At 42.4% G+C, this 26,532-nt stretch overlaps 1 protein-coding gene across 3 annotated transcripts in view; it reads left to right on the top strand.

Moving 5' to 3' along the window:
• hdac4 (histone deacetylase 4) overlaps window positions 1–26,532 on the top strand; it is a 140,464-nt gene that overhangs the window by 69,161 nt on the left and 44,771 nt on the right. For all 3 annotated transcript variants that reach the window (XM_028990486.1, XM_028990487.1, XM_028990488.1), the window contains 4 exons: window positions 12,573–12,817; window positions 16,432–16,582; window positions 17,816–17,936; window positions 25,260–25,378. In XM_028990486.1, the coding sequence (XP_028846319.1) occupies window positions 12,573–12,817; window positions 16,432–16,582; window positions 17,816–17,936; window positions 25,260–25,378 (636 nt within the window). The remainder of the gene's footprint in view (window positions 1–12,572; window positions 12,818–16,431; window positions 16,583–17,815; window positions 17,937–25,259; window positions 25,379–26,532) is intronic.

The following is a 26,532-nucleotide window of genomic DNA, read 5'->3' as shown; positions in this document are numbered from 1 at the left end:
ATTTAAACCCTCTCGTGTCAGTATATCCTGCACATATCTGTGTCCCTTCTATTTCCTTAGGTTCTTTCGTTTGTGATACATCTTGTTGTCAGGGGCTGTCAGCAGACTGTATAAATGTGATTCCCTTGAACATGTCAGCAACTTAACCGCATAGATGATCAGCACTTTCAGATTCTCTCATTCATCTCATGTAGCCTAAATATCCACCACAATCACACAATCTCCAGAGTTTGGACAGTTTTGAGGGTGGCTTGGTGGCTTGGCAGGTGGCGCCATTTCCGGTTTAGTCTTTCCCACCCAAAGTCATTCAAACTATGTGAGAGGTGATTTGGTTGGTGTGTGTGTGTGTGTGTGTGTGTATGTGTCCTGGGATTGGGTTCTGGCACCCATGACCCTGATATGGATGAAGCTGCTGTGGTTGTGATTGAGTGGACAGTTTGAAGATATGAATGTGAGCTGGCAGAATGGCCATCGTATCCGTTTGTATTGATTGGTGCCAAATTGGCAACTTAAAATGAAAGAGTGATGCAGAACAGGGTACAAACAGTTCCCAGGACACAAATCGGCCGAGCCGATGCAGACAGAGCCTGGAAGCTGTCAGCGCGACGTTCTTAACTGAATATGTCAGCTGGTGCTGATGTGGACGTGACCCCCGAAGCGTGTTTTCTGACACGCCGCCAGGAGACCCTGGAGTCCCGTCAGCTGAATCTGGCGGAGATGCTTTGCCACCAAAGTCACTGAGCTGCTTTTTATCTGGATGGGAATTTCTCCACTGTCTGTATGATTGCTGGATTGGCCCTGACAGGGACAGGACAGAAGGAAGAGCGCTCCCATGCTACCTGACGCACTTTTGTTTGTTTGTTTGTTTACTTTTGTTTTAGTGGGTTAATCTTTTAAACCTTTTTATGAAGTGTTTATTCTATTTAGAGAGCCCGGGCCTTATCCCAGCCTGCGTAGTCACTGCATTAATGAGGGACGGAGAGAGGGAGAGACCCGCTGCCTGGACCTTCTGTGAATCTGGCCGGCGTTCCAGGAAATGGAGCAGCAGAGCACATAAACACAATGCATGCCTGCGACGGCTCTCTGATGTCACTGGGAGGGAGTGAGCGAGCGAGAGAGAGAGAGGGAGGGAGGGGATGGGACGAGACGAGGGAAACAGAGGGAGCTGGAGACACAGCCGGAGGGGAAGAGAGAGCGGAGCAGTCGAGAGAGAGAGAGAGAGAGTGTGTTAGACACACAGGAGAAGGAGAGGAGGGAAAAGAGGAGGAAAGAGCGAGATAGAAGCCACTTCCACACACAGCTCGGCGCCAGCCGGATCCTTGTCCTGTTCCACCTGCTTCCCTGCGTGCGCCGAGTGTGTGTGTTTCTCCCGGCAGTGTGTTCTCTACAGCTGACTGGTAAGCACGAGCTCTCCAGCTCCCTGTTGCTTTCGCCCGGCTGCTGTATAGCCTGATGCGTGCTGAAAGAAGAGCTGGGTGTGTGTGTGTGTGTGTGTGTGTGTGTGTGTGTGTCAGTGGGAGGGTGGGTGGACGTAACACAGTCTGTCCATGTTGAAAGGCGGATTTTATTGAATGGTGATGAAAAACACTTCCTAACGCTCAGTGTATGTGTGTTTGCTTGAAAAGCTGTGCATATTGATTAAAATGGTTTAGTGACGAGAGCTTCCAGTGTCTGCTGTTATCACCACATACACCCCGTGTGTTTGGGCGTGTGTGTTGGTCGCAGCGGCTGAGATGTGCTGCAGTGCCGGGTCACCGTCCTGGACAGACTGTTCTGAGGGACCAGGCAAAGAGTGATGGGGACCGGGATGCAGTTGCTTGGAAGTGCTGTGGGAACGGAATCTAGAACAGTGCAGGACTTTAAAGCCAAGAGGGCGTTAGTGATGCTGTGCCTTCACACGTGCGTGTGTGTGAGTGTTGCATGTTCCATAATAAATGTAGAGTGTGTATATAAATGACCGTCATGCTGTGTGTGTTGTATATATTGGGGTAACATAGGCAGGGAGGTGTTGTGGTGTTATGGAGGCGGGGCTCTGTCCAGGATTTTGGCACAACTCTACCCCCCGAAAACCACGCCAAGCCTCACAGCATCCCCTCAGCTGTGTGTGTGTTTGTTTTGTGTGTGTGTGTACATACACTTCAGTGCCATTCACATCTCACTGCACATTAGTCACCCTTGCTGTTCCCCCACCCTGCCTATTGGAAGCAGATGTAACTGGCTACACAGTGGCTTTAGCCACAGATCCAAAACGCAAGTGCATATGTGCACAAAACACACACATATTGTAGTTTTCAAAAATCTGTCGTCTGTATGTGTATGTATCTTGTGAGTGTGTGTGTGTGTGTGTGTGTGATGTCTGGAACTTTCCCAGCTCAACTGAACATCTTGTCCATCTGCTGCAGGGGGTCTCTGGCTGTGAAACGCTGTTAAAAATGGGGCTTCAGTAGATCATCACACCTCCTGCATTTCAACAGGTTCGGGGTTCACCTGATGAAAAACCGGAGCGGGTGCAGATAGCTCATAATTCCCCTCCCGGAGCATAACAGCATTTCCCGCTTCCCTTCCATGTCCACCTGAGACGGCCCGTGGCTCAGTGGTATCGGTGTCAGAGATTCCACATGGTAATCCTAATCTCCACTACGGGCTGCGGAGATATAGATCAGAAAACTCTGCAGGGGATCAGGGCTATAAATAGAACTGCACTTCTGCGTTTCGGCTCGTTTTACATCATCTGTTTGTATTTGCCTGATGATGCTGCTTTGCATGTTTCCCTGATCTTGAATACGGCCCTTCAATGGTTCAGCAGCCTCAGCACGTTGGGTGAAGTGTGGTGGTAGAATATAATTAGGGCTGTTAAATATTTATACATTTGTAACAATAAATGTGTTAAAATTATCACTTGAAAATAAATTAACACCATTAACGCAGGGCCAGAGAATATGGGGGCCGTGAAGGAGTTGTAGGACCAATTATGTTCAAATAAAACCTCATGGATGCAGAGGCACTTAATGTGACTTAAACAGGGCATTAGTGTCAGAGTCTTAGGGGTGTTTATTTAAAAAAAAAAAAAATTTAATTCTCACTGTTGCTTCTGTCTCAGTTACAAATGGCAAGTTATAAAAATCTATTGTGATTTATCAGTTGCAAAAAAAGTATTGATTTCTTTTCTCATATTAAATTAATTGACAACCTTAATAAATATATAATCAGTTTAATTGATGTTTCAAATTATACATTATAATGTAAAAATGTAAATAGTATTGACATCACGATGATCATTCTAGGTACAACATGTACACAAAGCATGATCAATACTGCTATTGGCACACACACACACACACACACACACACACACATATATATATATATATGAAACCGATAAGATTTAGACCGTTGGTGGTTCATCTGTCATGGTCTGGCACCTGAGAGCACCTGGTGGGTTGTTATGGTGACAATGGGCTGATGTAAATGCCACTAACAGTTGAGTTAATTGGGTTGATTGTTGCATGATCAGGCTGTACTTTAGTCTAGTTTTCAGGACTTGTTTCATGAACATTGGGGTGTGTGTGTTGTGTATAATCACTGCTTGTGGTTTGTAGGGGCAGAGCTTGCACCTCTCCTCAGGTTTCATATCAGTCATCGTTGACCGTGAGTTAATTGTGGAAGTGGAACGGCCAGTTTGATTATCAGCAGTCGTCCATTTGCTGGACAGGTAGTGTCATGTGAGTGAGTGCGTCTGCACACTTGCGGCTTTACCTGCTAGTCTCCTCGGCTGATCACACTCATTGGTGCGGGCACTTTATTATGCGGTAATCACTGGCATCGGCTCTTATCTTGTGTGCCTTTTTAGCCGAGAACGCAAGGGTGTAATTGTGTGTTCCATGTGCAGCCCTGACTTTCATTGATTTTTGTGTTTCTCCACTACTGAATTAATGTAGTAGATTTTGGCTGCACTGTGAAAAACAGCCCACGTTTTTCTCGGATATCTACATTACTTAATCACTAACTGCAAATATGTGCATTTTACATTTATTATTACAAATACCACTTGTTTCTTAGTGAGCCATCTACTTTGAAGTGTCTATATGCATGCGTATATGCATTCATTAACCAAGAAAGTTTCATTATAAGCTAGATTTTATTTTTCTGATAAACCTTCATTATCAACATATTGATATAAATGGTAAATCAGTTGCATTCTATTCTGCAAAAATACTTACTGGTCTACAGAAAATTCAAGATTTTATTGTTTTTTTGTTAGCTAGCTTCCATAAAATGAGGCTGTGTTGCAGCTTTGGAATGATTAACGTCATGAGAATTTGCAGATATCTCATGATCTCCTGGTCTTTTAGGGCAGCATCCATTCAGTTGCTGCTTCTACTGTGTCAGGGGCTCAAAGATTTAATAGCATGGCTATGTATATACTTTTTCTATAGTCTAAATGTGTTTAGTACCCATGTCAATTTCTGTCATGGGAGGTTGCTGAAGGACATATGCACATCTACAATATTACACCCTGGGTTACTACAAAGCATAAATTAAAAATGTATTATGTTTACCTTTCACACAGAGGCAGGGGCAAAAATCGCAGAGCCAGCACTGGCCAAAGCTGCCTGGAAAAACTGAATGTGCTCGTGGCATCCATCTTCAAGCGGTGTTTAGTCTTACAAGTGGCTTCCTGAATGTCTCCCACCCTGATGTAATAATTCAGGCATCCTCTCCTCCTTCCAGGACGCTCAGTGGGTCGGCACACTCACTGCAAACTTATTAAAACCAGAGCTGCCTTACTGTAAACACAGGGCGCTGGTTAAGTCACAGTGACCTCACCAGGCTGCTTCTCCCACGGTGCTGACCATAATTTTTTTTAGACATAGGAGGCTTGGGGCTGGGGAGGTGTACCCGAAATATCCTTGTGCCCAGAGAACTGTGGGCTCAGCCTTTCCCAAGACACTGCTGGTTGTGATCCCTGGCCTGGCTGGATCCAATAGCGTTTTTTTCTACTAGATTACATTAATGCCACACAACATGTAACTGTATGCCAAACTGGACTAGAAGAAAAACGTATTGATCCAGGTAAAGGCGAGGGCTGAAGAACTCCCCTCCAGACCAGAAGACCACAAAGTCAAACCCCACTTACTACCATTTTGTCCCTGAGCAAGTCAGGGTTTTTCCAGAGGGACTGTCCATGTCACTACTGATTGTCTGGATAAGGGTATCTGATAAATGCCGTTAATAAAACATGGTGGTGCTAAATGGGGAAAAAAAAAAATCTATTTTTGTAGTGTAAGTCTTGGCCAAATTTTGGTCCTATATTGGCCCTATTAAATGACACCAATATATATGATTTAAACAAATCTCCAATTAATATGGACTTTTGCTTCTCAGTGAATTCGCTTCTATCTGCTGCAGAACCCTCTGAAACTCATTGTTGTCTATGGTGTGTGCACCTGCACCCAGCAAATTGGCCAGTGACAGGGCAAGTGGCATGACAAAGTGACACTCTGCAAGTCTTTGTGAACACCATGGTCAAAAGTAGAATTTTATTGAACTTTGACTGTAGCATATTGTGACTGACACATGACCAATCTACACAAGGCATCAATGTATATGGTGATATATGGGTAAATTGGGATTGAAATATCAATGTTATCTCATTGGTCAGTTGTCAGTTTCAGCTACAGTTTTGCCAATAAAAAGAACAAAGTTATTAACAGCGTCATCCTACACGTCACCTGGGAACAATTAAACAAGCTGCGAATTGTATCTGTCTGGATTCAGGGTCTTAGCGGTCACCTCTCTCTATGTAGGCTCTTGGTATGCGTTCAATATTTGTTATATGATCTAAATTGCATATTAAATATCACTCACTTATGACACATTTATTGTATTATATGACACATGACTCAAATTATTTTTTATAAAGCAGTACCAAGTAAATTTCTGCATTAAGACACATTAAGAGTGTGATGCCCAGGATTTCCAACATGATTGTGCTCATCCGCCGCTTCCCACTGTCACTCTGCTCCCTTTGTGCCCTGTGAGAGAACAGGCACCTCACTGTCACCCCGAGTGCAGCTCTAACAAATGAGGGGCGCCACGGACGTCACTGCCATGCTGCCCATGATAATTTCTCGACACATCATTAACTGCAGGTCACCAGGGGTCACCGGGCAGATTTCGGCCCTGAGATGACCGTATGTGTTGGGGTGTCAGTCTCACTGACTCCGCAGGCGCCATTCGAAATGGCTGGTTGCTATTTTGTGTTGTGAAAAGAGCTGGCGAACAGTCGATTGCGGTTTGGGGATGCAGGCAGGGTCATGGAAAGGCGAGTGTGTAGCTAGTGAATGTGCTTATTGGGTGTGCCTAATTGTAAGCTCTGGGCCCCCATTTAATCTGCTGGACACTCTTTAACCTCCTTCCACCTTCGTTCATAGATAGCATAATGATGTTCAGTGAGTGACATTTACATTAGGAACAGGAGTGTAAATTATGACATTAAATGTAATTAAAATGTATAATAAAACAATGCAATAAAATACTAAAAATACAATAAGTTAGGGATATTGTTTTTCATGTTTGCTTTGAATCTTAATGAAATAAATAAAAGTTTCCTTTGATATTACTAATAATGTATGAGAAGAAACACCATTTTCATTAGTTTAATATTTATTACCCCCCAAATTCTGACAATAACAGGGATAGCCCCATATGAGGCGCTCCAACTTCCTGAAGTCGAACCTGGGGACCATGTTGACCTCAGCGTATCGCTCACCTCGCCTTCTCCTGTAACGCTGACCCGACACTCATCAGTGAACAGGACGGTAGACCACTACTGCATTGTCCAGGTCACATGGTCTTGTGCCCACTGCAAACATTGAATGAGAAATTGATGCCACATTGAGAAAGGTTGTCTCTTTTGTATTGGCCCCAATATAAGGCACACCTGTACACAATGAGACCATGGAAAACACAAAATGAGGTGTGTCTATCTATTATAATAAACTGATAATCTTGTTTTTAGTCCCAGATAGCAGTCTTCCTGCTGCGTTCTGATGTTATACCAGCAGGAATTAAGAGGTTAAGATTTTTTCAATTGACGCAAGCTGTTTTTAACAACTGAGGACATTTATCACATTTGCTTGTCAAAAATTAACTTGTTTTTTTTCAGTGGATGTAACATGTGAGGTAAGGTCATCCGGGGTTAGTAGTGATTGGATTTGGTGGAGCCAAATAAGACATCCTAGATCTGAATGAATGAAACATTCTTATTAAATACTTTGTTCTTTACATAGTTGCTGGCAACAAAATAACACAAAAATTATTGATTGAAATCAAATTTGTCAACCCATGGAGGTCTGGATTTGGACACGCACTAAAAATTCAAGCGGAAAAACACTTGGTGATCCAACTTTGTGAAATCATTAAAACGAGTCAAATTGAGGCTCAGTAGTGTGATTGACCTTCACGTGCCCATAGTGTCATTGTGAAACACTGCAGCACAGCACACTGTGCACACAACGAAATGTGTCTTCTGGGTTTAACCCATCACCCTTGGTGACCACTAGGCAGAAAGTGTGTGGGGTCTGTGCTTTGCTCAGTGGCACCTTGGCAGTTCAGGATTCGAACTGGCAACCTTCTGATTATGGGTCCCATTTCAGATCTCCTCCGAGTCCTGGACTAAAGCATCTGCCAACTCTTGGTTAGTCTGTGGTTCTATGTGGAGTTGGTGGATGGAGCGAGACATGGTGTCCGAGATGTGCTCAACTGGATTCAGGTTTGGGGAATGGCACCACACCATTACTGACCCCCTGCCAAACCGGTCATCCTGGAGGATGTTGCAGGCAGCAGAACATTCTCCACGCATGCTCAGTGTGAACTGCTTTCATCTGTGAAGAGCATAGGGCACCAGTTGTGCCCTATGTGTAGTAGCCTAGTGGGTAACACACTCACCTATGAACCAGAAAACTCAGGTTCAAACCCCACTTACTGCCATTGTGTCCCTGAGCAAGACACTTAACCCTAAGTTGCTCCAGGAGAACTGTCCCTGTAACTACTGATTGTAAGTTGCTCTGGATAAGAGCGTCTGATAAATGCTGTAAATGTAAATGTAAATGTAAAATTTGCCAATCTTGTTGTTCTCTGACAAATTCTAAACTTGCTGCACATGTTGGGCTGTAAGCACAACCCCCACCTGTGGATGTCGGGCCCTCATACCTCATGGAGTCTGTTTCTGACCGTTTGAGTTACATACATATTTGTGGCCTGCTGGAGGTCGTTTTGCAGGGCTCTGGCGGTGCTCCTCCTGTTCTTTCTTGCACAAAGGCGGAGGTAGCGATCCTGCTGCTCAGTTGTTGCCCTCCATAGGCCTCTTCCATGTCTCCTAATGTGCTGGCCTGTCTCCTGGTAGCACCTCCATGCTCTGGACGCTACGATGACAGACACAGTTCACATTGATGTGCCACTATGAGCTGCTCTACCTGAACCACTTGTACCGCCAGCATTCAAAGGTGACCAAAACATCAGCCAGAAAGCATAGTAACTGAGAAGTGGTCTGTGGTCCCTACCTGCAGAATCACACCTTTATGGGGATCCTTGGGTATGTCTTGCTAACTGACTATAATTTCCACCTGTTGTCTATTCCATTTGTTCAACAGCATGTGAAAATGATTGTTAAACAGTGCTGCTTCCTAAGTGGACAGTTTGATTTCACAGAAACATGATTGTGTTTAAGTGTTTCTTTCAAGATGGATATTTAGTATTTTTGGCTAATGACTATAGTAGTGCAATCAATCATCTTTTTGGGATTAACATTGCAAGAATCAAATATGGCTTTTCTGTGATTTTATTAATGTCTTTCCAGTGCCATCATGGAGACAGGTTTTCAGACAAGCGATCATTTCTTGTTTCTGAAAGAGTGGTGCCTCATTGATTTTGTGATTGTAGTGGGGCTAGTCAATGTGAAAGTCAATAGATGATATTTTGTGATCTTCTTCCATTAAAACAAACTATTGCTGTCAACATTATCGACCGCATGCATGCATGTGGTCCGCTGCCAAATGACTGCTCCTTCGGGTGTCAGCCAATCGAGATTTAGATGGGTCACGACAGCATTATGCAGTCACACCCATTGGTGTGCGGACAGGAAGGAGCTGTCGATGGGCCAAATGCGATCTGGAGGCTGGTCTTCTGCAACACCTGCAGCTTTTCTGCACCACGGCTGACTTAAAGGTGATGTATCACCAGCCCGTTGTGCCAAGTGTTCAATCCCATGATGCATCACTTCCCTCACAGTGGACGCAAGACTGTCCAGCCGCACGGTCCCTGTTAAATCAATCTCCTTCAGATGCTGAAGCATGGCCTAGCTACAGTCATACACAACTTTTAAACAAACACACACACACACACACGCCTGAATGTTGCATCAGCAAATCTGGACTAAACATATAGCGTTTTTTTTTTCTTCCCTGAAGTGTTGTCCTTTGTGGGGTCGAGTGCTGGGCCAGTTATTGATGTCCTAACAGGATCGTACTTAATGCTGCCAGCTTCCTGTTGTTCTTTAGAGGATTGGATTACACTCATCCCAACTCAGACTGGCCCTGAGAAGCATCGTCCTACCATCTGTGGATTTAGATGGTAATCCTTCATTTGCATGTGTAATATTTATTTAAGAAAAATTGGTTCGTTTTCACTTTTAACTCCGCTAACAAATGTGGCATGGAGTCATTTTACCATTTTCAAAAAGTTATTATTTTTATTTACATTTTTACTTAAATTGTACATTTTTGTTTAAATTTTATTCATTTTTTAGTTAGTCTCAATTTATTTTTTTTGTTAGTATCAATAAAACACAACAGGAAAACCACATACCTAATATAGTGTAACTCCAACTTGTGTGGCCAGAAACAGCTCTGCACTCCACAAAATCTCTGAAATATGTAGCACCAACATGTTTGCAACAGATCCGTTGTCAAAGTACACCTCCTTCCGTCGCTTCATGCTTAAGATCTGAGGCTCATGTGCCTGTTTTGGTGGCGTACAGGGGTCAGCATGATGTGACCCCAGTAGTCGAGTTGTAAAAATAAATCGGGGGGGAAGGTGAATTTTATGTTTTATCGGACATATTTTGTGCTGATGTGACAGTGCACATGGTGGGAGACCAACTGTGTTCCATTTTTATTTCTTAAGCAAAAAATATTATTAATATATTCTACTGTTACATGTCAGGTACTCATTTACTTCCAAAGCAGTCAGGTTTCGAATTTTCACTCTTATTGTAGCTAGCTAACTAATCCTTAAAAAAACTAATACTGAACCTGACTATTACCTGGATGGAGGGCCCCATTAGCATTTGCCGGCATTATTCATGCGTGCCCCCTTACTCACAGTATTTTACTCAATACACCTACTCATTCATTGATAAAATAGCACAAGTGACAGAACGGGCGAATGTTTGTTTTCGAGGGAGGATCGTTTTGACTGCTTTTATGATCCCCCCTCATCACCCCTCAACTCAAGTACTGTTCTACCCCTCATATTCAACAAGAAGTGATGCACTGTCTTATTCTCCAGATGTTTTTCTACGTGCATCTCCCCTTACAGTTGTCATCTAGCATTAGCATGCTAAAATGCTAAGATACGTCCCAAACGTCACCAAATTTCATGTGACTCATCGTGGCCCCACCCCATTAGCATTGTTGATGTAAGCATTAGCAGGGTGTCATGCTAATTTTGAAACTTGTCCTGAGTGTCACCAAATTTTAGGTGACTCATCATGGCCCAGCCCTGATGTTGACATGGCCGTACCCCAGGTTGATGCTAGCATACTGTTTTTAAAATATTTTCCAACTATTTCAACCAATTCCACAAAATTAAATTGTTTAACAATCATTACACTCTTTCCCTTAATTTTTTCAAATTTGTGTGTTTTTGGTCTTATTGGGTCGTCTTTTCACGGTCATTCTAGTTTCGCTCCTCCTTGATTTCAGTTTCTCCACAAACATCTGTTTTGAAGCATTACAAAAACAGTCCACACTATCACCCTTTTGTTCTTCGGTGGAGCCGTCCTGTCATTATGGAAAGCTGCACGCAGGCCCTCGGTGTTTACTCAGGCGGTCCTCTGTGGTGTTAGCCGGCACGTTAATTGGCACTAATAGCTGTTTGTGTACGTTTGGAAACCGGACTTTGTTTAGGCTCCGAGCTCAAAGCAAACATGTTTGTGCATCTCATGTCAGCCCAGGCACGGATAGCCTCGTCCCAATTATTGCTGCTATTTATTCGAAGTTAATGTGTAGGAAGTGGTTCATTGGGGATGGTTTCCTGTCCAGTCAAGCGTGGGGGTGGCCGAGCCGCATGGCGGTCACTTCTGTGCACTCTGCATGAATGGTCCCCTTTGTGGTGCACGCTCTGCGTCACAAATATGATTTTATTACGTTCTGAAAAGGGTTTTCTATTCGGCAATATTTAATACCCGTGTGACACTGGTCTTTGTGTGACCCCCGCGGGCCCCTTTTTTAGCTGGCCTTTTTGTTTTGGCTCTAACCAGCCCTCAGATCGGCACAGCGTCCTTGAACCCTTGGCATTTGCGCGCGAGTGACGTACCATCGGTTGGCCTGATGCAGCGCATGAATGTGAGCAGTGTGCGCTCTGCCCGCCCGAGCAACCCGGACTTCCTGTGCGTGATAGAAAAAAAAAAAAAAAGCACCGCTCGTCCATTCACGAAGACTCCGGGTTGACAAGGACATCCCACACGAACACGTACATGGAGTTGACCTTGCAGCTCCGCTTTATAGCCTCTCATGCAGACAGGCTCAATTCACAGTCCTACTTTCATCTTGGCAAAAAAAACAACTAACAAACAAAACCTAATGGGAGGGCAGTGATTCAGACTATTAATGGCGCTCGTCGTCATCGGCACCTTTCTCTCGATCTCATTCATGGAGCTGCTTCTATGAAGGGAGGCCTTCAAAAGCCAGAAACTCCCTCACCATCTGACCAGAGCATTTGCATAAGCTGTGAAAGCAGTTAGAATCCGCTTTAATTAGTTGAAATGTCAACATGCAACAGATTGCCACCCATCATTAGGTCCATTTTATTAACTAGCTCAATCAATTACTTGGCCTCAGTCAATAAAACATTTGTGATTTGTCCTCCTCCGAGTCCAGTTTGATCTTCCTGCTCCTTGGTTCCTGATGCATCGCCGATTGCACAGGATGGATCGTTTCAGGTCTCCATCGAATCCTGGTATGCAGTCCTTAGTCTTCAGAAATTAGCCCAGGAGTGAGTGAGTGAGTGAGTGAGTGAGTGTGAATGTGTGGGGAGAATCTCAGGGGAGACATTCGGCCTGTATTAGGAGTTGGGTGATGAGTAGACGGCCCTATTCTGAAGAAATTACTCATATTTCTCTCGACTGAGGTTGTCTTTTTTTTCAGGTCTTTCTGATTCTTTTCTTGATTGAACTCCTCGTACCTTCTTATATAGTGTTGTTCTGGAAAGAAAACTAGCTTAGATGTTCTCTTGTTACCTCTTAATACCTTGTTACCAAACCCCATGCTCTCTTTTCCCCTTATTTGTAGTTGATGTGAGTACAGCCCTGCCTCTGCAAGTACCCCCCTCCGCCATCCCCATGGACCTTCGTGTAGACCACCAGTTTGCACTGGCGCCAGCCAACCCCAGTCAGCGGGAGCAGCAGCTGCAGCAGGAGCTCCTGGCCCTCAAGCAGAAGCAGCAGATCCAGCGGCAGCTCCTCATCGCAGAGTTCCAGCGGCAGCACGAGCAGCTCTCCCGCCAGCATGAAGCCCAGCTGCAGGAACACGTCAAGGTACTGAGCCACACCGTCATTAAGGGTGTGAAGCTCACCATCACTCGTCTCTACCACATCGACATACCAGTAGGACTGGATATTGAACAGCGGTTCTTCTATGATAGAAGAACCCACATTGCATGCTGGGTTCCAGATTTAAAAAAATGCAAATATGCAAGTTGGGTGCCCTACTGGGTTTTTATGACCAAGTTTCATCTGCACCATAAGTACAACTTGTAAATGTAAAGAGCTGCTATCTACTCTCATGGAAATAATGCCCACAACCGCTGCATACTGAGTACTGTTGCAGTGGAAAATCGATGATGCCAGCTTTGTCACAAATACTACGTTTGACCACCTTTTCTTTTGCTTGTAAAACTGCTTTGAATGTCTCTTTGATGCCATGTTCATATCGAAAAAAGGAACAAGGTATTGATCTCATATTGGTCATATTTCTAAAGCACCACATATAACATTATCCAGGCCGAGAAAATGCAGATACTACTGCTACACCTTCATCACAGCCATTCGTACCTCCACCACTTCCACTTTTACTGGTTTGCGTGCTTTTTGTCTGTCATTTCTAACAGATTCTGTACTGGCTCTTCATCAAGCTACAGATCCACGTTATTAACCTGTTGCCATTTTCATTAACCTGTAGTCCACTAGTGCCACTGTTGCATGTCCTTGTTTTCTGTGTCCGTCATCCAGTAATCTGTCCTGCCTTTAAGGAGGCACAGCATTCAGTTCACTATGCTGAACCCTTCCGAATAAAAAAAAATACATATTTTTATATTCAGATAGGTATAGCATACATACCTATCTGAACGTGTGTGTGTATGTGGAAACTGTCAGATCCCTGCTGTGTGAGGGCTTTGTGTAAATCCGGTGACTGCAGTAGGGAATGCACTCAGCAGAATGTCAGTGTGCTGTGGTAAGGTAAGCACTGAGGCGGTCAGGGGGAGTGGAGGTTAGGTGTGTGTGTGTGTGTGTGTGTACGGGGATTTCGCTACAGCTGGAATAAGATCTGCATGGGTGCACGTTGTTATAGGAATGCCGTCCTTGGGGAATACCGCAGCGCCGCAAGACAATTTGCCCGCTAGTTTTTTTTTTTTTTTTTTTTCCCCCACCGTGTTTCTGCAACAGTAGTGCTGGCTAATCAAAATCCATAAAGTTCTAAAAATAACCTCACGTTCAGGGGAGGGCTTAGGGCTGCCGGCCTCACAGGAGGAAGGAGGGGTGATTGACACTGCGGTCATCATGGCCGCTGTTACCGGACAGTAGTGGAAACTACTTTTCCTTACCAGCCAGTTGGAATGATAACAGGATGCTCTGTTGACTTCAGAAATTACATGTTGTATAATGCAAATATACATACAACCCACACGCCGCAGTGTTTGTCTACATTAAACTCATTTACATGGCTTAGTGTTTGTATGCAATGACATACATTTACATTTACAGCATTTACCAGACGCCCTTATCCAGAGCGACTTACAGTCAGTAATGACAGGGACAGTCCCCCCCTGGAGCAACTCGGGGTTAAGTGTCTTGCTCAGGGACACAATAGTAGTAAGTGGGATTTGAACCTGGGTCTTCTGGGTCATAGGCGAGTGTGTTACCCACTAGGCTACTACCACCCTACATAACGTGCACATGGCCAAATACCTTTTGAACTAGAAAAAAAAATGTTTATTGCATACTACTAAATCAATACCATTTATTTGTAATTTTTGGTCAGGATTAAAATATACAGATATGCATTAACTCTTATCCTAGTGCTGAAGCCTTCATACAGTAGACAAATCCAAAAGTAAAATAGCAACAAATAATGAAACATAACCATCTTTTGAGAAGCCTTCAGTTCCTTAAGCTTCCCGGTGTTGAGAGTAAATCCTCTTGAAATTAAATATTGATGGTGGTTTTACTGTATTGATACTTGCATCACAGAGCTTAGTGATACTAGATTCTGGTACTGATATTTTGTATGCTGCTCCATGTGGTGGGGAACTGGACCCTTTGTCTTGGTTTTTATTTCATAATTCCTGGATTTAAAAATAAAAAGTGAGATCATGGATGCAGAATAATTAAACTTTACTGAAGGTTTTACAACTACTTTGAGAAATTAACACAAGACCATCAGAGGTCTGTTAGTGGGAGGCTCATGAGAAATTTCGGCAGGAAGCAAAAGGCTCTAATTTTCCGTTCTTTGCCTCCGTAACTGCACCTTGTTTGCAACGTCACAACAAATGCATCAGATATCTCCCCACTCCAATCACTTCTATGCAGGAATGGCATTATTCCAGCTCAGATGAGTGAGTGACGAGTGGGCCAACAGGTTGTCAGCAGCTCTCCCATGAAAACACCATCCACTGGGCCTGAGCTGAGATCTTTAATAGGCCAAGTGTTGATGAGGTGATGCTTTTTTTTTTTTTTAACGTTCATCTGGAGAAACATGGGGCGGAGGTAGCCAGGCATCAGAGAATAAAAGCTGGTAAGACCAGCCTTAGGGCGCTCACTATGTCAGGTTCATCATCTGACAGTTTTGTGCCTTTGCCATCAGCTAAGACCGACGCCAACAGGCATTGGAACCAGATACCTTAATATGACTACGGCTGCATCCCACATAAAGCACAGAAATGTACAGGCGTTTGTAATTGAATAACCTCTAAATACAAGACAGTTTTTTTCCTGTCAAAATATGCCTGAGTGGTGGTGTATTACATTCCGGGTCCAGACAGCAAAGGGAATATTGGTAGATGGTGCCAAGTGTTTTAAGTGAGCATGATGGGCAATACATTTATTTTATTTGCATATGAAAAAAAACCTGAAAAATGTGGTGTTGATTTAATTATTTAAAATGTTTAAAACATCTGTCCTAATTACAATTATTTTCAAAATGGCATCTAACAAAAACCAGAAATACTTCAGGAAATTGGCCGATCTGTTATATTTTACTCAACATGGTGTTCCCCTCACAAAATGTAAATGTTTTGATCCCTGAGGCAAAGTTATCACTTTGACCTTATGGCACGGTGCTCCTTCAGGCTGGACGAGGCACTGTTTTTCACCAAACTGTTCTTGGACAGATGGGAGAAGTTGCTGTCTGAGGATGTTTTGGTACCGTTCTTTATTCATAGCTTTTCATTCATTCTTTATTTATTGTCTTTATTATTTATTAGGCAAAATTGTCCTGGGATGAGAAGCTGCTCCACACGAGACAGGACTGATTGTAGTGCTCACCTTTTCTTCTCCGGACAATAATTTTTCCAGATGCCCCAAACATGGGGAAAAAGGGGCTTCATCAGAGAATGACTTTAGTCCAGTCCTCAGCAGTCCAATCCCTGTACGTTTTGCAGAATATTAGTCTGTCCTTGATTTTTTACTTTGAGAAAAGCGGCTTCTTTGCTGCCTTTTGTGACACCAGGCCGTCCTCCAAAAGTCTTCACCTCACTGTGCATGAAGATGCACTCACACCTGCCTGCTCCCATTATGTTGTGATGGTTGTAAAGTTTGTTATTTAGTGTCGCTCAGGGATCCCATGGCAGTTAATTGTATTAAACGTTAGACCTGCTGCCATGACTCCTCTTGAATCCTCTTGTTGCCGTGTTGACCCTGTGATGTTTGCTCAGCATCAGCAGGAGTTGCTGGCCCTGAAGCATCAGCAGGAGCTCCTGGAGCACCAGCGCAAGATGGAGCGGCACCGCCATGAGCAGGAGATGGAGAAGCAGCAGAGAGACAAGAAGCTGGAGCTGCTGAAGAACAAGGAGCGCGGCCAGGAGAGTGAGTAACATGCACTCACTCCGATGATTAAAACAAGTGTCCCAGTATTCAGCAATTTTTAAAAATGTCCATTAGTATTTGCAAACTCGTTTGATGCCGATGCATTAGATTTGCATCTATTAATTCTGCTTTGAACACTCTTTAACCTCATCCAACCTTGATTCTTTTGTTTGTGCTGTGGGTGCTTCATCCTTCACCCACGTGCCTGGCGCAGCAGTAACCTGCGGCCCGCCGTGAATCTGCCTCAATAGGAACTGACAGAACACAGGCGGGTCCTCGGGGACCTCCTTGCAGGGGATGGGACTCTAGTAATTGAGGGAAGAGAGTGCTGTGAGAGAACACACCCTCTGAAGTGTGTTTTATACACACACACACACACACAGAAGCGCACGCAAGAGGAACGCGGTGTTGTGTTAAAATGCCGCTGTCTCAGAGGAATTCCCATGAAAAGAGTGTTTTCCTCATTGCCTTCCCAGACATGCCAGCAGATATTAGTGCTCTGTGGTCGAACCCGGGTGATGGGGGCGGGGCCCAATATTCTCTTCGTCTGATACTGTGAGGTTGCTTGACTTCACAGTGAAGATACTTTCCCCCTAACATTGTGCACTCAATGGGGGGTGCAGATTCTGGAATGTGTCAGAATTTTCAGCACGCCTACACACTTTTGTTTTCTGACTATTTTTACATTTTAGTTGCTGCTTTTTACTTCACTCGTGTTAATGATTTTCTCATGGAGCTGCTCAGGATGATTAGAATAGTGTACAAAGCAGTGAAAGTACAGAGGTGCTATGAATAAAATAATATATTAAAATAAATATTTCTTTCATTTTGTTTACTTATTATAAATTATTATAACTGTCTTTAATTTTTATTTTTTTTTTACTTCATTCATACGTGTCTGTTGTATTTGTTTTACTGTTTATTGGCGAGTTCTTACTGCCTTGTTGTGCAGCACCATGACATTACTCTATAAATAACCCTGACTTGACCTGACCTGACTAGGTGTGTCCAACCCTTTGTTAAAGGGTAAGGGTAGGTTTAACTCCGCTTTCTTCATATAAAATTCAAAGTTAAACCCTTAGCTAAATTCAAATGAGGTTTTTAAATGATGGTTATGCCATGTTTTACAAGGCTGCTTCTGATTTCACCAGCACTGGTGAGAATCACCCAGAATGTCTGCCTGTGTTCTCCTCTCCTCCTGTGCGAGTGACGCTGTGACTTTGCCTCTGCCAGGTGCGGTGGCCAGTACGGAGGTGAAGATGAGGCTTCAGGAGTTCGTCCTGAATAAGAAGAAAGCACTGGCCCAGAGGAGCCTGAACCATCGAATGCCCAACGACCCTCGCTACTGGTACGGGTGAGTGTCTCCAGAGTTCTTCTCTGCCCCATAACAAGTCCCAAGCAACCGAGCTGATGGATGGATTTAAATTATGCTGCGGAATCCGACCGAGGAGAGGTGTCAGGTGGAGGAGAATTATGTGCATACTTTTAGAACCCTGCTACCTGTCTGTATCGGAACCAGCGCACCCTCCGGTACTTCTGGCTTTTTGACTGATGGCTTCTGCTCTGGGTAAAATTAAACATTTACATTCACCACAAGCCATCAAGTATAGTGTGACCTTTTAACTTTTCTGCTGGCTAGTTTTGGTGGTCTGGGGTGGTATGTGAAGTAGTATTAAAAAAAAAAAGTAAACTCTTCTATAAGCAAATACTTTTATCTTGTCTTAAAGTTTTTATGGGTGGGTTTGACATTTTGCAGGTTTTTATAGCAAACACTCAAAGGCCGCTTCTGAATAGGAGCCTTGGAGCAGACATCTGAGCTGTTTGTAGTTTGTCACCGCTGCCTCGACTGACAGCTTTTTTTTTTTTTTTTCTCCCCTCCAAGGAAAGACAGTTTTGTTGTCACCTCGGCAGTTTAAATATTTGAAGAGGTTTTGAGAAACTTTTGTGAGCGAACACCACCCCCCACCTCACCTCGGCTGCCAGGCTGTGATAGTGCAGCAGCGCCGGGCCTGCAGGAAGATGAATATTAACATATCAGGGCCTCTGTTCTCTACTCCGCACTCCACTCAGCTCAACCTTTTCATGTGCTCCGATTTGGCTGAAGGAAGACAAATGCTCGACGCGTGTGTGTGTGTGTGTGTGTGTGTATGCGCGCGCGCATGTGCACAGTAGACTTTTGTCTTAATTGAGCACTGCAGTTTTTTTGGAATGGGGCAGAGCAGACTGCAGTATCCACAAAAGCATATATATATGCTTATATATATAAAAGCATATATATAAGCATATCTCTCTCTCTCTCATAATGACTTGTATCAGGGAATAATATAGAGCATGCACTGAAAAGTGCACTGCACTTGGTGGATCATCACTGCCTTCAGACTGAAAATGCGCCGTGCAGCCTGTTTGCACCTCTGTATTGTTTTGCAGTGCAGTGTTTCCAGATCTTTCACCCTAGAATTGTTGCATCTAGGCAGCATAAAATCTGCAAGTACTTACTGCACCATCTGATATGGGATTCTGATTAAATACTGACTTTGAAAAATGAATTACCTGTCCAGAAGCGAAACCTTAATGAGCGTTTGTCGATGATAACTTGTTTAGTTTATGCATATAAAGTCATGATTTCTACATACATCTACATGTCTTCAAATACATTTGTTCTGCTTCAGCAAACACAAGAGTCTCTGCAGTTAGGAGCTGATAGTTAATTGTAAACCTTTTTTTATTAAACATGATTACCTGTTTTGACTAGGTTCTGAATGCAGCACTCAGGAAAGTAAGTAGAATTGATGGCTCTATCATTCCACTCCAGAACAGACTATTTATTACTTTCATCATTACTTCTAGAAGAAGTAAAGTATAGAAGAAAAAGTAGCATATATTACAACTTTTTGGTTGACTTATAGTAGAATGGGAAAAGGAAGTGAGTTCAATAGTGGCAGCTCTACAAAGGAGGGAAAGCGAGAATGCATCAGACACAACATATTTTATTAATCAAACACTTACAAGCTGACAGCTAAAATACACATTTTTAAATTATTTTATATAAGTATCACCGGAGCCAGGTGAATCTTTCTACGGAAGAGGATTAGGGCCAAAAAAATAAAAATAAAAAACGTCACAATTCTGACTTTTTTTCCTCCTCACAATTCTGACTTTTTTTCCTCCTCACAATTCTGACTTTTTTTTCCTCCTCACAATTCTGACTTTTTTCCTCACAATTCTGACTCACAACTACGGGTGCCTGTAAACCAGGGACATCCAGAAGACGGTGTAGTGTTCAGATGCGCAGGAGGAGAAGAAGAAGTTCACCTCAACGTGTCAGATTTAAAAGACTTTTTGAGAGCTCGAGGAGTTCCGGAATAAGCATTTGGATTAATGGAAGAGCAGAAGGTAAGGAAAGAGAGAGTTGTGTGTTAATTTAGTAGGCTACCGGCATCGTTTAGCCATTAGCATTCAAGATTGGGCATGTTTGCTCGAACTGAATACTGTATAAAGTGTCGCAAGATTTGTCATGTTTTATTTATTTAATTTTTTTCTGTTTGAACTGTAGTGCACCTATACTGTGTTATGGGCGCACGAGACAACCGTTGATTCAAAACGTGCACCACCGATCTTCAGTTCATTATAACATGTTGTGAAGTCATATTAACGTGAATGCAAACTAATGTTCTGCATGTAGCTGTGTTGTGGACTGGGGTGAGAAAGGGGGAGCGACAGAGAGGCGTGGAGAGACGTCTATGTTGATTATCCCTTATAACAAGCTATTACTAGCAGGTCTCTCTTTTCAACAGATTTTTGCCATGTCATATATTTAGAACAATAAGGAAATAGCAGAAATGTGTGTACTTTTTATTTTCATTATTAATGTGATACACACAGTATTTTTAGATTTATTTTCTGAGCTAAAGCACTAAGAGGTCCAGCCATAACATTAAAAGTGTAACGGTTTTGTACAACAGTAAAATGAGTACACACTCACTCTATACTGTGTACCTGATCAGCTGAGGAATCTTTTTGCACCATCATTATGCTTATGCATTTATGAGCAATTCTGTATTTATAATCACTATAATCACATATGGGATCAGCATAGTTTATGCCATTTGATCTTTAAAGAAAATAATTGTGTTTTCTTTCCTCCTCTGTACAGATTGACAGTGACGTCATCGCACTGATGGATGATGCGACTCTGGCAAATTACAGAATTGCCCTCTTTAATTTTTGCAGAAGTAAAAAACCTGTCTCAAAAAGGAAACAAGGACTTTTAGCAATACTTCTCCAAGGAGAATGTCTCATGTCAAACCACGAGAACAAGTCAGACAAAGAAGCAAAAACCATCACGAAATTTGGAGCTAGGATGGACACATGATGAAAAAGTAACCAAGCAGGTGTGAACAAAGCAGGGTGGTGGCACCACAAGAATTCAAATGGCCAATGAAGCTGGACTTATAGAGATTCTTCTGGAAGGAAACAATCTCTTCTTTCCTAATGGTGTATCTCCAAAAGGACCAGAATCTCTGATGCACAGATTATGAAAAAAATCCCTGAATGTGAAGCGTATACTTCCAGACAACACAGAAGAAGCATGTACCGGATCTGGGTGCAGTTGTTTCTGGCATGAATTCTATAAACGGTGCACCCTTGGTACACAGTTAAAGTGCCACTCAATCGCCATGATTTTCCTGCTAAAAAATGGAAGGCAGTTAGCCTTGGAAAGATTCCAAGATTGTCAATATTTCCGTATTTTATTTTATTTCAATATTGCACTCCCCTTTGTTGAACAAACACTTTTCAATTGAGTGTACAGTGATCTTAAAGCTCATTTTCTGCAGCCAGGAATGAGAAGTTTTGATACAAGCATTAAGTGATTTCTCAGCAATTGACTGGGATGATCTTGTGGAAGTTCTTGACAGCTATGGCTGTAGAAGAAGAATCAATGCTGAGACCTTTCCTACAATACTTAATGAAATAGCACACAAGGAGCTTGTCCAAAAACCCATGTTTGTTATTGACTGCTGGCGGGAGATCACTGGCCATCATCATCTGTCTTTCAGTCCAGAGACACTGACCAAGTTGTTCTCTGATCTGCAGCCAACTTCCAAAAAGGTCTGTCAACTGCTGAAATTTGAAGATAATCTGACTCCCAAGCAAAAGGAAGTGGAACATCATTTGAAAAGAATCATCAGAGAGCTAGAGGAAATGCACTGGAAAGTTTCTGGACTGGATCTGATCATCTAGTAATAGACAGGATCCTTGTTTAATTTCAAGAAAATGACAAACTTCACACGAAGCCCAGTTGGACACATGTGGGCAGGTTCTGCAAATAGCCGACAACTTTGAGAACTTCTCAGATTTCAGCTCAGAATTTAATGCAGTTTTTGAAAACAATATCTGGGTAATGGAAATAGTTTAGAATCCCACCACTTGTACTGAGTAATTTACTACATTTTAAGTATTCAGCTGACTAGCACATGCAGGAATACAAAGAAAGGTGAAAACCAGCATAAGAAAACCACCAGTATTTCTCAAACCATTTGCTTTTACTAGGAAGTCCTTTTTTTATATATATTTTTTTACTGTTCAGATGTACAGAACAGGCTAAAAGTTTGGACACACCTTCTCATTCAATGTGTTTTCCTTATTTTCAAGACCATTTACGTTGGTAGATTCTCACTGAAGGCATCAAAACTATGAATGAACACATGTGGAGTTATGTACAGTCACCGGACCTGAACCCAATCCAGATGGTTTGGGGTGAGCTGGACCGCAGAGTGAAGGCAAAGGGACCAACAAGTGCTGAACACCTCTGGAAACTCCTTCAAGTCTGTTGGAAAACCATTTCAGGTGATGACCTCTTGAAGCTCATCGAGAGAATGCCAAGAGTGTGCAAAGTGTGTAATCAGAGCAAAGAAACTAGAATATAAAACATGTTTTCAGCTATTTCACCTTTTTTTGTTAAGTACATAACTCCACATGTGTTCATTCATAGTTTTGATGCCTTCAGTGAGAATCTACCAATTTAAACGGTCCTGAAAATAAAGAAAACACATTGAATAAGAAGGTGTGTCCAAACTTTTGGCCTGTACTGTACCTTTTTTATTCTCATTTGCTTAATAGTTGTTTAAAAAGGTTTTAAAAGTTGAGCCATTCTTGTTGTATGCTCATTTACAGGCAAGCATAAATGGTTTATACCATGTTAATGGATTTAACAGTGTTACCAAATTACAAATGTTACCATGTTAATGGATTTAACAACAAATCAATTGCAATAAAAATGTACCTGTTTTACCACATACTGTATGTGTTTTGGTCTTCAGTTTCATATAGATTAAGCTCTCAATACATATGAATAAAACTGATTATTAAAATCCACTTCATAGTAATTCATAAATTTAGTTTGCTTACATTCAGGATGCATTATACAATGACTTGTAAACTGTCCTGCATATATACATTATCTCTTATACTGCAATGTTTATTCAATAAAGCACCTCCAGGAGATGACTAACTATCAGCATAGTATGTGGTTGTAGTTAGTGTAATGTACATATGTATTTGTACCATTTCTTAAATACATTTCTTAAAATCTCCTTTGAAATGTCCATCATCCTGAAAAGTTTGAAATAAGTTCATCCAGAACTGTGCACTCTGTTTGCGGAGGATACCCCACCATACTTCAATGCGCTGGTTGGTTGTGCTTCTTCTGTAAAGCAAACAGCTCTCCTCTGCAGAACTCCACAAAAACATTTGCATTTCTTCTACATAACCATTTTCTGTGCCCCAGTCTGCACATATCCTCTCTGGACATCCACCAACACCTGAAACTTTTTTTCATGAAGTAATTTGCAACCACTTTCGGATCACTGTTCGTGGTATAGGCCTCCATCCACAACACATATATTCCACTATTGATGGAGATTCTATAGGGTTTTATTTTGTCATAGCCATTCATGTGCCAAAGTGCATTTGTGCATTGACGTCTTTTGGAGCGTCGTGCTCTTCTTAATTGCACACCCTGTGGATCAACCAGGCTGATGAGTTGCCTTATGGTATCTTGTGAGACAACAAACCCCTGTTGAACTGCACGAAGATGTTGCCACCAATAAACTTGCATTTGTCCTTTTGTCAATATCTCATGCTGGACAAAAGCCAGGACATCTTCCAAGTCTGAATGGTACTTCCTTCTGAACAGACCAAGTCTTCTGCAAATTCTTTTTAAAGTATGAATATTTATAACAGTCTGATTACTGTGCGCTAAAATTGCAAGTTTTTCTTTGTTGCTGAAAGAAAGTTTGAAGTACAGTCTGATTAAGTCGTCCACATTTGTCACTGTCAATCTGTACAGAGGAGGAAAGAAAACACAATTATTTTCTTTAAGATCAAATGGCATAAACAATACTATGGCCTGATCCCATACGTCAGTGCTACATACAGAATTGCTCATATATGCATAAGCATAATGATGGTACAAAAAGATTCCTCAGCTGATCAGGTACACAGTATAGAGTGAGTGTGTACTCATTTTACTGTTGTACGTAACCGTTACACTTTTTTTAAGTTATGGCTGGACCTCTTAGTACTTTAGCTCAGAAAATAAATCTAAAAATAATGTGTGTATCTCTTAATGATGAAAATTAAAAGTACACACATTCCTGCTATTGCCTTATTGTTCTAAATATATGACATGCCAAGACCTGCTAGTAATAACTTGTTATAATGGATAATCAACATAGATGTCTCACTGCCTCAGCCTCCCCCCCTTTCTCACCCCAGACCACAACACAGCTACATGTGGAACATTAGTTTGCATTCACGTTAATATGACTTCACAACATGTTATAATGAACTGAAGATTGGTGGTGCACGTTCTGAATCAACGGTTGTCTCGTGCGCCCATAACACAGTATAGGTGCTCTTTACTACAGTTCAAACTGAAGACAAACAAAGGATGGATGTCCCTGGTTTACAGGCACCTATAGTTGTAGGATTAAAGTCATAATTGTAAGAAAAAAAATCCTCATCCTCTTCCGTATCTTTCCAACCCTCCAGTGTGAAACAAATTTTCTACCTGGTCAATTTTACCTAATAAGAAATAATAAAAAAAAAAACACCCCCAATTGAATGCCTAATGATGCATTATTTTGTGGCATCATATTGGATAGCAGGGGCGGCTGATCTAATCCAAAAATGGCAATGTGTATGAAAATGTTTTAATTAGATGAACGTTTATAGTTGCTGAATAACCCTCACTATGCCTTAAAAGTTATCCCCAAAACAATGGGAGAATCTTGCTGTTCATTCTTTGTTCAGTGTAAAAGTAGTCAGAAAACAAAAGACGTGGAAAGTAGTATAAGAGTTGAATCTATTAACTGGCATTGCAATTACTGGCTTCTGTGCTAATTTTAACAAATGAGTTAATTTAGTTGCCAGATCATCTTTTTTTTTTTTTTTTTTTTTAACTGTTAGTTATGCTCATATCCTGTTCTTCAGGTTAATAAGTGAGGCTTAGGCAAGGGGTGATTTATGTGTCGGCCGCTGTCCTGGTCAGGCTACTGATATTGATTCAGAGCGGGAGCAACAGAGACGCTCGGTTTCACTTGTAATCTTATAAATGCTTCAGAGATTGGGGAGGAAGAGCCGATGTGTCTAACGGCAGCCCTGTCTGTGTGTGCAGGAAAACTCAACACAGTTCCCTGGATCAGAGCTCACCCCCTCAAACAGCAATCTCCGCCTACAACCACCCGGTGCTGGGGATGTACGACCCCAAAGACGACTTCCCACTGCGGAAAACAGGTACCCCTGACGTTCTGCCGGTTGCCGGTCGGTGCTGACGCAGTTGCTGCTGCTTTATCTCTGCATGCTGAGACGCTCTTGTTCAGGATCATTTCCAGCACCTGGAAGATGCACGTTCTGCACATTTCCACCCGCATCGCTGCAGATGATCGAACCTGATAAGAGTTCATCAGGGTACCTTTAGCTTAGTTCATTTTTTTGGACTCAGAATGTTACATGTTATATGGCCTTCATATTCAGTTAGGACTTCTTGATTAAAAGGAACTTATGAGAGGAAATTCAGGTTATTTAAATAGATATAAAGGCCTGCCTGTGTTTAAGAATGCATCACTAGCTGAACAGTTGTGTTCTTGTTTGAAGAAGGCAACTTCCTGTACTTTATTTTGCTCTGCTTGTGACTATTATTATTCCCTTCATAAATCAGAAGGCCAGCTGAATGAATCTAAAATCAGTGGAATTGCACATCTAATGTCAGTTAACTAACATTCCCAAAAATAATTGATATTCATGAGGTCACAAAAAATATATAGTTTTAAAAGTGTTATATAATCATTTAATATCTGACAAAGGTGGCGAGAACCTGGGACTTTTCAGACATCTGATCCCAAGAAATTTTTCTGGACTTATTTCAGCAATCACCAAGGTTTCAGCACATGAGTGCTGTAATTTGAGCATTTTTCTCTTAAATCCAAGAGCTGCTCTAATTTCCTCTTGAAATGTAATCCCACGTGTGCACACATCTTGGAGTTAATTTAAGAGGCCTGTCAACGGGGGTCCGCGTTTCGTGACTGTCGCAGGACTGTCATCCCCACAAGTCAGTGGCCGGCTCTGCAACATGAAAGGCCCGACAGAAGCCCCTCACTCAGAGGATTAAGGAGCGGTGGAGAAGTCAGTCGGTGGAGATGGCTTCCTGCCTCCCTAAACACTCTGTCAGAGCGCTCCAACAGCTGTATCCCTCCACTGAGCCTGAGAGGGCGAGGCAGGAAAGAGAAAAATCGTCACGTCTCATTTTCTCACCTGATCTCTCAGCCAAACACGTTTAAAAAGAAAAATACACACTGGTCTTTGCGCCAGGCAACAGTGAAAAAGTGAAGTGATTGTCATTGTGAGACACTGCAGCACAGCACACGGTGACACGATGAAATGTGACCTCC

Source organism: Denticeps clupeoides, chromosome 9, assembly GCF_900700375.1.
Source record: "Denticeps clupeoides chromosome 9, fDenClu1.1, whole genome shotgun sequence".
In the NCBI taxonomy this organism is placed as follows: domain Eukaryota; kingdom Metazoa; phylum Chordata; class Actinopteri; order Clupeiformes; family Denticipitidae; genus Denticeps; species Denticeps clupeoides.
The sequence above is the reverse complement of the archived record's forward strand: the minus strand, read 5'-3'. Positions and strand labels throughout refer to the sequence as shown.